Source organism: Leptopilina heterotoma, unplaced genomic scaffold, assembly GCF_015476425.1.
Source record: "Leptopilina heterotoma isolate Lh14 unplaced genomic scaffold, ASM1547642v1 Lhet_113, whole genome shotgun sequence".
NCBI lineage: Eukaryota > Metazoa > Arthropoda > Insecta > Hymenoptera > Figitidae > Leptopilina > Leptopilina heterotoma.
Window position 1 is genome coordinate 59934 of NW_025110832.1, and position 18419 is coordinate 78352.

Below are 18419 nucleotides of genomic sequence, written 5' to 3' on the forward strand. Positions count from 1 at the left end.
GTGAGATTAGTCCGTTGTAATTCTAATCCCTTATTTTAGGAAGAAATTATATTCGACCAGGAGCTCTTGAGGATTACGGTAGTGCAAAAAATACTGTGTGAAATCTCAAAAAACTCAAACACATTATTCTGATTTATAAATTGAGTAAATTTATTGTGTTCAAACGTTATACACTTCATTGAGGAATTTAAAGTAAATTTTTAGAAAGCAAAAAGCTTCGAAAGGTTTGTTTATATTTTTTATCAGTTAAAAAGTATTTAATCATTATTAGTGTCACTCGCATATGTAACGCGGCACGTGAAAAAGTACCTATTGTTAAAAAACTCGATTTTCAATTTATGGTGCTATTCGATTGATTTTCATTTGCTCTTTCACGTGAAAAAATCAGAAGTTGAAACTTTGAAAGACGGAAATAGTTTCAATAATATTTACCTTATTTTCTCGTGTCGCGTCACATATAATAAATAAATGACGCGTGCGTGAAAATCCTCATTTTCTACTTTCCAACGAAATATAAAATTTTTTAAATCATACTAATGATTTAACCATTTAGATACCAGTCTTCGTTTCAACCAATGTATAATAGATTTTTCATATACAATCCTCAAATATTTAGATTGTTTGAACCTTTTCCAATTATTTTCAAAGAAGCAACTTTTTCGTCTTTTTCAAAAAAGGAGGATTTTTTACTTTTCTTATAAATATTTCAACAAAATACGATTTGTTATTGTGAGAAATTCAGCTTATTTTAATGTTTCGTTAAAAAAAATAAATAATTCTACGCAATAGTATATTAAGCAACAAGAGGATAAAGGCAGCCATTTCTTTACGGTGATTTTTTGTGACACGAGTGGAGGTCGAGGGTGCCCCGAGACCGGAACAAGCGTCACAAAAATCATCGTAAAGAAATTGGCTGCCTTTATTCTCGTGTTACTTACGATATTTTTTAATCCTAATGCACAAAAGCGGCGATTTCAGATAGCAGACGACAGGGAGTAAAAGTCATTCACTTGTTCGATTTGTATGAAAATGGCGGCCGTTTTCTCCCTTGGGCAAGAAAAATGCATGTGAATAGCTAATTTTCTTGCCCTTGGGAGAACACGGCCGCCATTTTCATACGGTCGAAGAAATGAATGACTTTCCTCCGTCGTCTGCTATCAGAAAGCGCCGTTTTTGTGCATGTGGGATAAAAACAAACTTTTATAAAATTAAATTTTCGACATTCTGTATTACAAACTTCTTAAGCGATTGGAATTTAATAAAATTTTTATTGACAATAATCTTCAAAAATTTTAATAAAACTCTTCCAAGAAGAATTTGAAAGTAAATAAAAATGAAACTCAAGACATTTTTTACAATATTTTCAGAAAATAATTTATTAAATATTTTTATTCTATTCTATTTTATTCTATTATTCTATTCTATTCTATTCTATTCTATTCTATTCTATTCTATTCTATTCTATCTTCAAAAATTTTAACAAAACTCTTCCAAGAAGAATTTGAAAGTAAATAAAAATGAAACTCAAGACATTTTTTACAATATTTTCAGAAAATAATTTATTAAATATTTTTATTCTATTCTATTATTCTATTCTATTCTATTCTATCTTCAAAAATTTTAATAAAACTCTTCCAAGAAGAATTTGAAAGTAAATAAAAATGAAACTCAAGACATTTTTTACAATATTTTCAGAAAATAATTTATTGAATATTTTTATTCTATTTTTTTTAATACAATTATTTTTAATATTTGGAATTAAAAATTAAAAAAAAAATTTAAAAACATAAAATAATTAAATTAAAAGTTCTTTAAAAATAAAATTTTTTAGAATTATTATTAAAATTTTGTACATCAAATCGCTGCCCTATAGCCGAATTCCGGCCCTTCACTTTTTTACAAAAAATGAAATGGTTTTGACAATTTTACTGATAGCCATCAATAAATCCAAATTATTAAATTAAACAAATTTATGAATGCTTTATTATCTATCAAAATATACAAAAACAAAAGTATACACAAAAATTTGATTTCAGGTGAGAACAAAATGGAGGGAAATAATACAAAGATTATTATAGTTAAGGAGGTTGTTTACAGGTATTCAGTCCTTCAGAAAAAATATTGAATTAACATTAAAGAATTTTTTAATATTATTGTTATTCGTATCTTCTGAAAGAACAAATATCAATTTTCAAGAAAAAAATTTAAAACTTACGAAAATTGTTTAATTAGTCATTTTGCATATAATCAAAGTTTTCTTCATATTAAAAGGTTAAACTTTTTCCAAACTGATTCGATTCAAGTCAATGATCGCTTATTTTCCTCAGAAAATGGTTCTCGGTAACTTGACAGCTCAGATTTATAAACAAATACACCGTTTTGAGAATATGCTTATTTGTTTAAAAATTTTTTTTTAAATTAAATCACTTTTTGGATAATCCCACTTTTTTTAAACAAATAAGCATATTTTCAAAACGGTGTATTTGTTTAAAAATCTGAGCGGTCAAGTTATAGAGAACCATTTTCTGAAGAAAATAAGCCATCATTAACTTAAATCGAATCAGTTTTGAAAAAGTTTAACCTTTTAATATGAAGAAAACTTTGACCATATGCAAAATGACTAAATAAACAATTTTTGTAAGTTGCAAATGAAAATTGAAAATTGATATTTGTTCTTCCAGAAAATACGAATAACAATACTATTAAAAAATTCTTCAATGTCAATTCAATATTTTTTTTGAAGGTCTGCATATACCTACCTGTAAACAACCTCCTTAATTATAAAAAATTAAAGTTAAAAATTAAAAGTATACTTATTCTTAACATTTTTAATTTTTCAAATACATTTTTTTGAAAAATAGGGGAAATGTCATTTGACATAATTTTCATATTTCGAAATACCATTGAAAATAATTTTTAATTACTGGAATTATTCTTTATCCTATAATATTTAAATATTAGAATTACCCTTTGATATAATTTTTAATAAGTCGAAAAATTCTTTGACATGAATTTTGTTTTGCATCTAGTGAAACTAAATATTATGCATATTACTGTTTCGTTTTCAACTAAAGACCTCAACAGACTATTTTTAATCTATTATTTATGAATAGTATTAGTTATCGACTATTTTTTAGTCCAAATTTAAAAGTAATTCCTACTAGGTGAAAGATTTTTTTTCTGTGAATTGAATATTATATTTTCATCTCTTTCCTTTTATGAAAGGGCAGAGTCTCGTCGTGCATCACTATGTGTGAAAATTTATCTTGTATAATAGTTATGAATTTTTTCAGAATTCTATTGATTTGCGTAAAATTCTTTTTTTTAACAATTGAGGAGCTGGATTCTAGAACCGGCTATTCGCTCGGAACGCACGCGCTAATATCAGTCGGGTAGCAGTGATAGACCCAGAGGCGCTCACTGCCACCCGACTGGTATTAGCGCTTACGGTCCGAGCGAAGAGCCGGTTCGAGAATCCAGCTCCTCAATTTAGATTTTTAGTGATAAAAAAAGTGAAAACAATTTCATTATTTATTCCATAAATTTTCCGTTTGACGGTAAGTAAAAATATTAATAAAAATTCATATTCATTCATTCATTCTGTTTTCGGCATTCTATCTGAATTAATAACTGGGTTAATTATGATTGGATGGATCTAACATAGTGCTATTCATGATTGGATCGTCGTTAACTTTAATTTTAGTCTATGTAAAGTGCGGATAGATGACTCCTTTCTCATATCAGTTCTGATTAATTTATTATTTATTGTAGAAATTTGGTCCTTACATATGTTAACGATAAAATGGTAGTAGTGTTCTTTAAATATGAATCAGCGGAAAATCGCTGATTGGGTAGCTATAAGTATGCAGCTGATTCAATCAGCGTATATAAGCTAAAAAATCAGTGACTATTCGCTGATTCATTAATGTATATACGCTGATTGAATCAGCTGCATACTTATAGCTACCCAAACAGCGACTTTTTGCTGATTCAAATTTAGAGAGTGTAGAAAAATTGAATATTCAATGAAAAATATTAATATTTATTAAGGGGACATTTCAGTTCAAAACAGGCAAAAAGAAGGCTTCTTTAGTATATATTATTAAAATATCTATGACATGTATTTAAAAAATTTATTTTACATGTAATAAATAATTTATTTAAGAATTTGTAAAAATTTTTTTTTTTTAATTTTTATTTCAAAATAGCGGCGATATACGCCATTTTTGAAAATGCCCATTTTTGGTGGTACGATCGATTCCAAACTTTCTAAAACAGATTTAAATGACTTTGATTATTAACAAAACATTTAAACCTATTTATTACTTATTTGAAGAATTTCTTTCCTGACTTGAATGCAAAAGACAGAACTTGTCCATATTTAATTGTTTGAAATATATGATCAAATAAACAATTTTGATCAATTGATGTATCTTATAAATAAACAATTGTTTTGGCTCAAAAAGTTGATTTTCTGTTACTTAATATGGACAAATGTTATATTATGAAGTTTTAAGTAATTCGGTGTGGCTGCTCTGAAAATATTTAATTTCCAGCTGAACTGTCACTTAAAATATTTATTTTTCAAAAATATTTTATTGAAAAGTGACAGATATTTAAATCATTTTTAACTGATACGCTTGTACAGTTAAAAAATTAAGCATACAAGTAATAGCTATTTACACTATACTATTTGTTAAAATTTTGTATTTCTTAGATGCAACAACAGGAAAGCACATCGTCAACTCCTTCAGCTCATCGAGATGAACCAATGCAAGATCCGGAGTCTAAATTAGGAAGAGGAAAGAGGGTTTGCAGACCTAATATTAAGTTTACTCCTTCCCAATATGATGCCTTGAAGTCAGATCAACAATTAAGTGTAATGTTTTATCAATATTACTTATAATATTTACACCTAGAAAAAAGTAATCTCATATTTAAAGAAAGTATCCCCTTGTATTCTCTCAATTTATTCTCTCCAAAGAAATTATTCCATTTGAATGTCAAAAATATTAATTTTAAGTGAAGTTAATGAACAGAAAATTTATTAATTAATGAAAGTAATTAATTTTCAACTATTAGTTCAGGCGCTGGATGCTATAAGGCGTTATGTATAAGTGAGAAGTTACCGATTCGTATAAAATTTTTTAGACTTATTATACTTTTAAAAATGCTCAACTAGCCAAAATTTCAAGTGTTATTTTTCAAAATTAAGATTGAAAAATCTTACACTTAGAAAATTTTTGCCGAACAGTTGCACTGGAAAAAAAATTTAATTGATTCAAATAACCGATTAATTGACTATTATTAATTAAATGTTTACTTGAATCAAATAGTATTTATTGAAGTCAATTAAATGGTATTTGAACCAATAATTTCAGTATTTGAAGTAAATACCATTTAATTGACTCCAATAAATATTATTTGATTCAATTAAATATTTAATTGATAATAGTCAATTAATCGGTTATTTGAATCAAGTAAATTTTTTCAGTGTGCCATCTGTAGGCCAAAATTTGCTCCACTAAAGTCGAACCGTTTGATTAATTATGAGCAGATGGGAAGAAGAACTCACCGAGCGCGTGGTTGTAAGGGATAATATCAGTCAGGTAGCAGTGAGCGCCTCTGGGCCACACACTGCTACCTGACTGGAACTATCCTTTACGGTCTCGCGCTCAGCGAGTTCTTCTTCACATCCGCTCAATTGGGCTACACGTTTACCCAAAATAAGAGCAAGCCGTTCGCATGTCTTAAACGCAACAGTTGTACTTTAAAAGTCAACTTCTTGACAAATGTTTTTTAATTTTCATTTAAAACAATTAAGAAAGTACCTACTATTTGATGGGAAATTTTCCAAAGAATCCAATACAGTTGGAGTTTTTAATCTGTCACTAAACGCATACTCAGTAAATTAAGAAAACTGATTTTTTTAAACAAATTTATAATTATATTTATAATTTCCGTTTTTTTGCCCATGTATATTTTAAAGTAAGTAAATTTGAGCCAAATGGAAACTAGAATTTCTGAGTTATAAATTAAAAAACCATTTTTTTAATTTACTGTCTATCCGTTCAGCAACAGTTCAAAAACTCCAACGGTACTGGGTGCATGGAAAATTTCCTATCGGCTAGCACTTTCCCAAATTTTTATTAAAATTGACGATTTTCTATTCAGGATTAGGATTTTTCAATCTTACACTGAAAAGGAAATCTGTAGTATATATTATTGATATCTTTATATGAGCATTTAAAAAAAATGTATCAATTTAAGATAAATGTGTCAGTTTTTGAATTATTTCATTATTTAAGACAATATATTACGAATATCCCAACTTAAAATCCCTGTGCAGGATCCCGACCGAAATTGGGACAAGGTTCATGTGCAGGTTCCGATGCAGGTTCCGATGCAGGAACCTTAGCTATCAAATCACTTGCAGGACCATGTACAGGAATCTTTGAAAACTGCAGGTACTTTAGTGTAAAGTATCCTGCAAGGAACCCTTAAAGGATCGTACACGTTTTTCTCAATTAAATTATTAATATTTTTAACTCCCGTGCAGTAGTTTTCTATGAGTTTCTCGAATGCGCAATACATTTTTCTGTCCAACATATTGTTATACGAGCCTAACATATTGAAATATGAAGTCTATGTATGTCAAATGTTGCTTAACATATAAAAATTCAAAAGTTTATGTACAGGATCCTGCAAGTGTTCCAGCACAGGAACCATTGATAGCTAAGGTTCCTGCATCGGAACCTGCACAGGAACCTTGTCCCAATTTCCTGCATGAGATCCGGTCGGGATCCTGTACAAGACAAATATAATTATATAATTATATATTAAAATATAATACAAGATTTAGCATTTTTCACAATGAAATTTCTTTTACTGTAGTTTTGAAAAATAACACTTTTTACAAAGTTGACGATTTTAAGTGTTCTATATCAGATGAGGACTTGACATTTTGGCTAGATGAGCGCATTTTCTAAGGTATAATACGTCTAAAACTCTGAGACAAATTGGTAATTTCTCATGCACAATTGTGTGATTTACCCATGAAATCCATATAAGGCTACTCTTTCCAGGGTGTAAACTTTATTGTAGTTTAAAGAAAATTATTACATTCATTTATCTTTTAGACTGCAGCTAATCTTCAAGAAACTCCCGTCAACACAGGGGCGGATGAGTTGAGACACAGAGAGAAACTTGATTTCCTTCATAAAAGAGATGCAGATTCAGACTCCGAAGATGAGACTGCAATATCCAAATTACTTGTGGTGAATTACATTGCATGCGGAAATTTTGCAAGAATGGAATATCCTACCCATGGGAAGCTTTTCGTTTACGTTTGATGAAATGTTGCCTGTCAAGGTTACCGTGTAATCTTCCATTAATATTACGGTATAAGATTGGTGCAAACTTACTTCAAGTTCGCTGTAAAATTGTCTTAAGTTTACAGCAAATTTGATTTCATCAAATTAATCAAGATAGCGCGAAAACTTATAGATAACTTGAGGTAAGGTAGCTGCAAGCTTCAACGATATTTGAAAAAATATTTTAATATTATAAAATGAAATTTTTAGCAGCAAGCTTGACGTAATCTTGCAAGCTTATTATAGGCAATATTGGAGAAAACTAATACGACAGCTTCCTATGGGTAGGATATTTAAAGCTTGCCATGAGCTTACTGCTATATTACGTGCTATATGAGACTTTTTAAGTTGTTTGATATATTAGTAATTTTCATTTTTCAGAAAAAAATAAAGCAAGGAAAAAAGCATGTTGCTCAAACAAATGACGATCTCTGTTACCACGCTGCTTTTGGGGTTAGTATGAAAGTCTGAAACTTAAAAATTTCTTTCAGCGTTATTTACTTACTGTTTCCCATCAATTTGTATTTTTTCTATTAATCCTTTCCGTTCTTAATTTCTAGAATAGTGCAGAGAAGGGTAAGTCTCTTCGAGACATCCTAACAAAAGAAGTTGTCACTGAATGTGAAACTCAGGTAAATTTGAATAACATTTTTTTAAATAAATCTCTTTAATTAAACATTAGTTGTGAATTTATTTATAGACTACTGAGACTGGTGACCCATACTTAAAAGTAGAAGAGCTAAAAAACGAGAACGATAAGCTGTTGAGGGTTATAGTTACTCAGTTGGAGGAGATAGCGGCTTTGAAAGAAGCAAATATATCTAATTCAATTAGTTTACAACAATCCACCTCATATGAAGGACCTACTCTCGACCAGATTCGAAATGTTATTTCAGAAGCTATTGCCCCTGTACAAAAGGAACTCAGCATAATGAAAAGAAATATTGAGAATCCAACAGATGCAGCGTTGGCAGCTTTTGGTGATGCTGACAGTAGGGTATGTATAGAAAATTTATTACTGTATTCAATAAAATTGCAATAAATATTAATTAAGGGGGCATGTACAGTCATGAAGCCAAAAAAAGGCGCTTTTTCTTTATTTATTTTCTTTGCATATTGATTGTAATGTTATTAAAAATAACCATTTATTTTTTAATACAAAATATTAATCAATTTCTTCGTTATAAATTATTATTTTAAAAATTTGTATTTTTTTCTGTGGACACGATTACAGAAGCCAGGATCATCTGATATCAAAAAACATAAAAGATTTTGTTATTAGAATACTTTCTCTCGGGGGTGGACGAAGGATTTTTTTTCAATTATTGGAACACATTTTACAACAAAAAAATAGTCAGTTTTTTTAAACAAAAATCACTAGTTAAAATTTAAACTTCTCTAAAAAATAAAAAATTCAATTTTTTTGAAAATTCTTCGTCCGCCCCCGAGAAAAAGGACTCTAATAACAAAATCTTTTTTGCTTTTTGTTTTCAGATGATCCTGGCATCTGTTATCGTGTCCACGCTAAAGATCGATTTTTTAAACTCATATAAAATAATTGTACATAACTAAGAAATTTATTAACATTTTGCTATATAAAAATAAAAGTCTCTTGTTTAAAACATTATGAATAATATGCAAAACTTTTTAAATAAATATATTAAACCATTTAAGAAAAAAATCAAGAAAAAGCGTCTTTTTTTTTGCCTTAAGACTGCATATGCCCCCTTAAATTACCATGCAAATATTTAAAAATTAATTGAAGTAAAAACCTCAAATTTAGTACTCTTAAGAACATAGAAAAGTTATTATATGCCAAGTACTTGAAAGTTGAAACCCAGTTATTAGCAACCATTAAATTTTTAAAGAATTTCAAGTTGGTATTAAAACAAAAAAAAATTTGACAAGTGCGAGTTGCACTCGCACTGAAATGGTGGGTTCCGTACACTAATATTAAAATCATTTCGTACAAAAAAGAAAAAAAAATTAGAAAAAAAAGTGTAACAAAATTTTTCTTTCATTTTTCTTTAAAAATTTTCTAAAATAATTTTTTGCATTGAATTTTGAATTTTTGAATTTTACACACAGAAAACTGTGTGTAAAGTACTTCATTTTGTAGCGGTGTGAAAGAGAAATTCCAGTGTGTAAAGTAATTTTTAGTGTGTAAAATTATTACTTTACGCATTGTTGTGACTGTTCGATGAAAATCAGTGAAATAAGTTTCTTAATAAACAATCTATATTCATACTTTTTTGTTTTAGCTTCTAGAATGCTTTATGTAACAGTTCCCCCACTACACCGAAAGTTACAGTAATATTGGCTAAATTGCTGCAAGTTTAGTGGCTTTAGTGTTGCAAAATATTTCGTACGATACTCGTGCGTAAATCAATTTTACGCACTCGTATCATAAATAACTATTTTGTGATCAGACTGTAAAAATTCACTAGTATACTAATTTTTAACTAATGAGGTCAAAAAATGTAGAAGTTTGAGAAAAAAAACGTTTTTTCAAAAATTTTTTAGTTTTTCCTTGACAACGCTATGGCCATTAATACGTATGAAGTTCTCTATATGTTTCCTGTAATAGGGGTAAGCAGTACAGTTTTTGACCTATCAATAGCGATTGCCAACATAACATTTATATATTTTTTTAAATATTAAAGAAACATGTGAGGCATTCCATTTCAAATCGTTCCACCGACAAAAAACAATCGCAAGGAGAGCGATTTTCTAATAAATATAATTATTTAAAAATTTAATTATTTGTAACATATTATACACTGAATCGAAAGAGAATTTCATGAACTTTATAATGCTATTTTTATTTTTTAAAATTTTTCTCAATTTCGTAGAGAAATTCCTGTTTGAAAGTTTAAACTCTTAATATCTCAAAACACCCCCCCGTCGATTTTTATCAAAATTATATGAAAATAAAGCTTAACTTTTCTAGTTTCCATTCCCGTATAATATATTATGGACATTTAAAGGGATTAATAGAAAAAAAATTGTTTAAAAAATGTGTTTTTGAAAAATTTGACAAATGGTACGAAGTTGAATCCTAACTAACCTTCAACTTCGTACCATTTGTCAAATTTTTCAAAAACACATTTTTTAAACAATTTTTTTTCTATTAATCCCTTTAAATGTCCATAATATATTATACGGGAATGGAAACTAGAAAAGTTAAGCTTTATTTTCATATAATTTTGATAAAAATCGACGGGGGGGTGTTTTGAGATATTAAGAGTTTAAACTTTCAAACAGGAATTTCTCTACGAAATTGAGAAAAATTTTAAAAAATAAAAATAGCATTATAAAGTTCATGAAATTCTCTTTCGATTCAGTGTATAATATGTTACAAATAATTAAATTTTTAAATAATTATATTTATTAGAAAATCGCTCTCCTTGCGATTGTTTTTTGTCGGTGGAACGATTTGAAATGGAATGCCCCATGTATGTATCGCTTTGTTTTAATTTTTAATTAATTTTAATTCTGCTTAAATTTTTGTTCAAGATGTAAAAAAGAAAGCGCACATTGACAGTATATTTTTTAATTAATAAAATTGTTTTCAGAACGGGACAAATAACCTCATATTAACATAAAATTAACCAATCCTTATTACATTATGCAGGGTTCCTACAGAATCTGGAAATCATGGAAATGGTATGGAATTTTTAAAAGGCTTCTGGAAATCAGGGAAATCATGGAAAAGGCCTGGAATTTTTAAAAGTTTCTAAATTTTTCTGTTTTCTATTTTTTCTCTTGAATAAAAATTCAAATAATAATAAAGCTAAAAGGCATAAAAGAGAAGAAAAATTGTTGAATTTTAAGAAATTCGGATTTTTGAACTTTTGATAATTTTCGATAATTTTAGATTTTTTACCAAAGATTTAAAACTATTAAATAAGTAAAGTATTTTCCACTCTCTAAATCTGAATATGTGAAAATTCACATATTTGTACGTTATAAGTCGTCTTCTCGATCAATAAGTGCATATACACTTATAATAAGTGAAATTTCACTCAGAATAAGTTAAAAATTCACTTATTTATAAGTGTATATGCACTTATTGATCGAGAGGACGACTTATAACGTACAATAAGTGAAATTTCACATATTCAGATTTAGAGAGCAAGAGCCCAAAAATAATGAAGCTAAATCCCATAAAAGAGAGGAAAAAATGTTGAATTTTAAGAAATTCGGTTTTTCGAATTTTTGATAAATTTTGATAATTTTAGAATTTCTACCAAAGGGTGGAGACTATTAAATAAGTAGAGTTTTTTTTAAAGAGCCCAAAAATATTGAAATTAGATTTAAAATTCCACTGGAATTTCGTAAAAATTTGAATCATGGAAAAGGTATGAAATTTTAAATTCGGATTTCTGTAGGAACCCTGATTATGCGAATTAATGCATTTTATTACTTACATGGATAATTATTAATGGAAATGAAAGACAATTAATATAAATTCACTTTTCTGAAATAATCTTTAATATTACTATAGATTTGAACGAATTATTTGCAATTTATAGTGGGCAATCACTTTCTTAATTCCTGATCAATCACTGTACAAATCAGGCAAAGACTTTTTTTTCTGTCTGGTCGAGACATTTTAAAATTTTTCTTTTTTATTCTACTGCTTCGAAATTTTCCAAACATGTTTTTAATTCAGGAAGCTATTGGTATTCTTCTACAATTAATTTTACTTTTGAATATAATTGTATGTTTATAAAGCAAGATCCCTTAAACTAGCAATCACTATACCGTTTACCCCTATTCGCGTCAAAATACACCAGTATGCCAAATTTCAGCTCTTTATATTTAATAGTTTAGAAGTTAAGGGGAAGTTTTGGCAATTTCTATTGAAATAAATTTTATTTTTTAATAAAATTTTCTATATTAAAATCTTGAAACAAATAAATAGTAATAAACTGAAACAAATTATTTTATAATCGTTAAATTTCAATTGTTAAAATCTAAATAAAAAGGTATGCTAAAATTTCAGGTGTGGATAGATTGATGGGATAACAAAATAAATATAACAAATATTATAATTTATAATAATTATTTATAAAATGTTTATTTCTTTATAGGTTACTTTTGCCGGAGTCGACATTTCAAACGGAATGTTGGTATTGGCGAAAGATAGTAACAAACTGTCAGCTAGAATAACGAATTTAGTAAGAGGCTATTGGTCACCGGAGGTATTGGCTGTGGCCGGGTATAATAAACCAAAAAATGTCACTGATGAAGAGTACGTGCAAGTAACAGATGAAGATATTCGAAAAATTCGACGTAAGAATTCTAATTCAATAGAATCATGTATTGAAGTTGAAGTTAAAGTATAAAGTTTTAATTATAAAGTTTTAATTCTCTTTCAATTGTTGAGAAAATTCAAATATCTGGGCTATTACGGTTTAGGAAAATCAGTAATCGTCATTAATTTTTTTATTCAGGGAAAACATGATAAATTTAGAAAATTTTTAAACAAATATCTTTTAAAAATTAATTTCTTAAAGTTGAGTAATGTAAATTTCAAATTCTTTTTAATTACTTCTTTCGAGTGATATAATTTGTTTAATATTTTATGATTATTCAATGTAATTGGTTTTTATTGTTTTATATATATATATATATATATATATATATATATATATATATATATATATATATATATATATATATATATATATATATATATATATGTGACACGGACAGTTAAAAGGGACCTACGATCCGAAAAAATCGATTTTCACTTTTTTATCTGTTCTTATAGTAAATAAACCGCTCTTTCCAACGCAATAAACCGCAGCTTTCTAGCTGCATTAGTTTTCTCACAATTTCACTTCAAAGTTAGGTACTTTGACAAAAAACAGTGCAAAAAAACTAACTTGGTAAACTTCAAAGTCGTTTTTCTCGAAATCTTTTTTTCGGACCGTAGGTCCCTTTTAACTGTCCGTGTCACATATATATATATATGTTAAAGTTAAAGTCCGAAATCCGTTAATGTAGAGATTAACTAGTTAATCTGCGGATTCCCTAAGATTCACAGTTAAAGTGAGAAATTCGGACATTAACTAGGTAATGCTAACATTAACGAGAATCAAACCGTTAAAGTGCGAAAAGATCTCGATTTCGTGAAATTCGAGACTCTGTCTATCAATTTAGAAAGAGACAAAGTAAGTAGGGGAGACTAGGTGCGGTTGTTACAAATGGAATATCTCAGAAACAATTAGTTATAGAGATGGGGTTCCAAAGAGAAAAATGTTTAGTTTTTATGTACGAACTTACTGCAATATGTTTAAAAATAATATGCAAACATTACAAGTAAAAAATAGGCACATTGGTTTTTTATATTTTTTTTAATTTTTGTAACTCCAAATGCCACCAGTCTTAATCTTGCAATAATATAAGTAATAAGTTTATTTTTTAAAAAAGTAATAAAATTGAATAACAATTTGAGTAATGCTATTAATTATTATATTAATTATAATTAATATAATTATATAATAATAATTAATTATAATTAATATTAATTATTTAATTTATAAGTAATAAGTTTATTTTTAAAAAAGTTCCAATATTGTTGAACTTGTTATTCAATAAAGTAATTTTACTCTGAAGCAATAATAATTCATGTTTTATTTCAGTTAAATCATTTTTTCGCACTTCAACGAAAGTAAACTCGGTAATGTTCGCATTAACTAGTTAATCTGGACATTAACTAGTTAATGTTCGAAAAAAAAATTTTCTTTCGAACTTTAACGGATTTGATCAGGTAATCCGCAGATTAACTAGTTAATGTGCACATTACCTGAATTTCGGACTTTAACTATAACATATATATATATTACTGTGTAATAAAAATAATATAATATCCCAGTAAACAAAAACTAATTGAAATAAATTGAAAATAATTCACAAACAGTTTCAGCGAATCCCGCTTTGTGACAAATATTAATTGAAGCTATGTTGCAATTTTCCTGAATTCGTCAAACTGTATTGAACTTCCAAACCTTCTATTCATACTAATTTAATGGACAAGTTTTGGGGTCTTTATTTTTTTTAATTCGTCTGCACGAATTCAATGCATGCCTTGGTAATTTCTTACGAATGCGAATTCGTTTGCACAACTTCAGACAAATTGAATCGAATTCAATCGAATATACAAAGAGCTAGAATGAATCCCGCTTTCTATCAAAAATCTTAATTCATTTCAATCCGTTTGAATTAGTTTTTTGTTACTGGGATTATAAATGTATATACCGTAAAAATAATTGCAAGCATTTTTAACGTATATTCATAATTTTTTTTAGCACTGAGTAAAAAAATGATGTTCTTATTTTTTTTGCTTTTTTTTCTTATCAGATAATTAAATTTCTCTATATACTGAAATAACAGAATATCATCTAATGCATTGAGAATTAAAACTTTGATTTAAGAATTTTTAACATTCTTTAAAAGTTGCTAAGCTATACATTTTTTTCTTTTTAGGTATTGTCATACAACTCGAAAAGGACGACACTACAAAATTAAGTTTAACAGAAACAGATTTAAGTTTTAAAAATATAAAAACTCGGGTTCTACAGTCGGTAAAAGGTACGAAGAAGTATTTGTAAGGCTGCGCCTAGGGATCACATCTAAGTCTCAGTTTTTTGTCTTAATTTGATATCTTTAAAAAACTGTGAATAAATATGCATGTAATTTATAATTTTTGTTTGGCCATACTGTGAGTCACGGTTGGCCCACCTTCTCAATAATTCAATAAACCCACAGTTAAATTCAAAATATTGTACTGACTACTAAGAACTAATTGAAAGAACTAAGAATGTAGTTGCTGCAATAAAATATTGTGAATTACTGTGAATTACCTTGACTTATCTTGAATTACCTGAATTATCCTGAATTATTGTATTAGGTGTACACCAAAATCCTTAGTTGTTTGCCCCTCAATTACTATGCATTATCCTGAATTACTGTGGAATACCATGAATTACTAAGAATTATCTGAATGAACCTGAATTATCTGAATTATCCTGAATTATTGTATTAGGTGTACACCGAAATCCTTAGTTGTTTGCCCTCGATTGAATCTAAATTTTAAAATTGTAAGATAATTTGTTAACTTAACATTTTAAATTGCCGTTCTATTAAATGCCGATTTAAACAAAGTACACTGCAAAGAAAGACGTCTTAAAATAAATTGACAGACTATCGCAGAAACAGTGCTGCACACGCAGAAAAATTCGATTGAAAAATTTTAGAGATCAGCACTTGAAAGTGCTGATCTCTATCTCTATTGGAATGTGCTGAAGCAGAGATGCCATTGGGCGGAGGAATTTCATCCCCACTCTTGCACCATTTTACATTTAAGTCAATGTAAAATGGCGCAAGAGTGGGGATGAAATTCCTCCGCCTAATGGCATCTCTGTGCTGAAGCACATTCCAATATCATTCCCATTCTAGTCTATCTTTGCGGCTGAAGGATGAAAAATTTTTAAAAGCTAGTGCTTAGTGCAGTGAAAAAAATTAATTGACTCAACTAAATGGTTTAATTGTCTATTATTCAATAAATATTTATTTCAACCAAGTGAATATTTATTACATGTGAGTACTTTATTTGATGGTATTAAATAAATATTTAATTGTACCAAATACGAATTACTTAAATCAAATAAATGGAATGATTGACTCTAATAAATATTGCTTTAAATCAATTATAAAAATTATTTGATTCAATAATGCCTGGTTTTTAATTCAAATAAATATTCTTTTGCATCAATAAAATAATTTTTTGAATTATTTAAATATTTATTTGTATCAAATATTCAATTATTTATCATAATTAATTCTTTTAATTCAGACTAATATCCCTTTAATTGCGTAAAATAATTAATTATGTATTCCAAATACAAAAATAAATTTGCATCAAAACAAGGCAGTTTTGGATTCAAATAAATCTCAATTTGTATTAAATAAATGAAAGTTTTTATAATTTTTATAATTATAAAAATAATAAAAATTCCAATTTTGCACTATCGATTCCTAAGTCATATAACCGCAGAGCCTTAGGGTTCAATGTTTCGAGTACTCGATTTTATATGCTGTATACCGGCTTAATAAAGTAAATAAGTTTTCAATTTCAAACCGTATTTAAACTTACTAATTGTAAGATATGCGACGAGTATTTGAATTTTCTCCAGAACTAAAATTTACTCAAGAGCTCAAATTCACTTGAGTACTTGAAAATGTTTGAGCTTTTAATACGGCTCGGATAGGTTCAAGCTTCGAGCTTTTTGCATACCTCTATTAAAAGCACATCGATAGATCTCTTTGAAAATTAAATACAAGTCCCTCGCCATTTTCAATAAGGGATTTATTTTAAGTTGTTTAAAAAAGAGATCATATTGCTTCCTCAGAAGAATTATTGTACTACTAAAATTTTTCGAGTTAGATTTTTTGACATATCTTTATGTTATTAGACCATGGGATTAATTAAAATTAACTTAAAAAAAATGTTAGGACATCTATAAACGTTTTTTCATAATTTTGTAGAGTTGTTTTAGACGCATCTTTTGATTCCTAATTGAACATTTTTCGTCCATATTAACCGGAGATATTAAACTTTTAAAAATCAAAAATTTTGGAAAACAAGACTTTTTTGAAAATTTTGTTGAAAAATGTGGATGTAACTTTAAAAATATCTTTACCAACTTGTAGGGAATTAAAAAACGATTCGATTGACCTATTTTAGAACCTAATTCGATTATAAATTTTTAAATTATTGATATTTTAAGAACCAAAAATTGTGGAAAATGACCTTTTCTCAACTTTTTTGTTTGAAAACTTTTCTTTAACCATTAAACTATTATAACTATCTTGTAGGATATTTAAAAATATATTGATTTATCCAAAATTTAATCACTTTTACCATATTGATAAAAAGTTATTAAAACCGATGGTATAGCTCGGTTAACAGAATCTTGTGGCTTGCGATCACGGAGGTTAAGCATGATTGAGTGCGGTTAGTACTTGGATGAGTGACCTCTGTGAGACGCTACAGCTTCTGGTATTTTTCGCTGATAGAGATATATCAAGCGGGAGGTTTGACGCCGAGGCTATGTCTGTATATTCGTGATGACTATCCAAATGTACATTCATGACTCGATAGTCAATAAACCGCTTGTACTCGGAAGCAGGTTTTCTGCAGTTTTCTGCCGCAAAAGTAAGGATTTTAATTTGCGTTGTGAGTTTAGTTAGAGAAAGGTAAAATAAGATGAGAGGAAGACCTTATCACAGGTATACAATGAAATATTACTTTACTTTACTTTGTTAAAAAGTTATTCATATATTTTTATTATTATTATTATTATCTTCTTTCTGAGAAAGCAAACTGTTCAAGAAATGAGCACCAAAATTACAACAAAAATGTACAACTTGGTAGCGGATTTTAAATATGTATAAGGGTGAATAAAAATCCCAAGATGAAGATTTTAAAAATTTAACTATTCTACATAATTTAACTCATTGTTTTAAACTGGACTTTAGATTTAATTTTGTACAGTAAAAATTGCAATAAAATAAAGATTGTCAAATTTGTAGTATAATAGATATTTTATTCTTGAATTTTATATTTATTTAGTTGTACTTTTACTGTGTGACCGCCTAGATTTCTTTCCGAACAAGCCTAGTGAAATTCTATGTGACTTTTTAGAACCATCAGATACCCTGTTAAAAAACGGTCTCGGCTCATCTACGATGCCCTCAACCCTCAGTCGAGTCACAAAAATCACCGTACAGTACTTTGGTCTCCCCAAAGGCCAAGAAAACAGACGTCTGTAACCTGCAGTGATGAAAAACCGAAATTTCTTGCTCTGTGTTAAGGTTAAGTGGTCAGACATTTTCGCGCATTGCTTTGGCCTACCGGAAGGCCAAAGGCCAAAACAGATGTTTCGAAAACATGCTTTAGAACTTCTTTCAACTGCCCAGCCTTAACATTTAAGTCTAGAGCCTGCATCCTTGTGCTAAAAAGTTGGTTTAATT

General features: G+C 28.3%; 2 protein-coding genes across 5 annotated transcripts in view; one reads left to right on the forward strand and one right to left on the reverse strand.

Moving 5' to 3' along the window:
* LOC122505840 (putative proline-rich receptor-like protein kinase PERK6) overlaps window positions 1-18419 on the reverse strand; it is a 129001-nt gene that overhangs the window by 16917 nt on the left and 93665 nt on the right. The window lies entirely within an intron of this gene.
* LOC122505835 lies at window positions 22-15262 on the forward strand. Its single transcript, XM_043617688.1, has 8 exons — window positions 22-224; window positions 4718-4879; window positions 7140-7277; window positions 7755-7826; window positions 7934-8005; window positions 8074-8370; window positions 12470-12671; window positions 14871-15262. Exons 2-8 carry the CDS (start codon window positions 4718-4720, stop codon window positions 14993-14995), a joined length of 1068 nt encoding a protein of 355 aa, XP_043473623.1. The 5' UTR covers window positions 22-224; the 3' UTR covers window positions 14996-15262.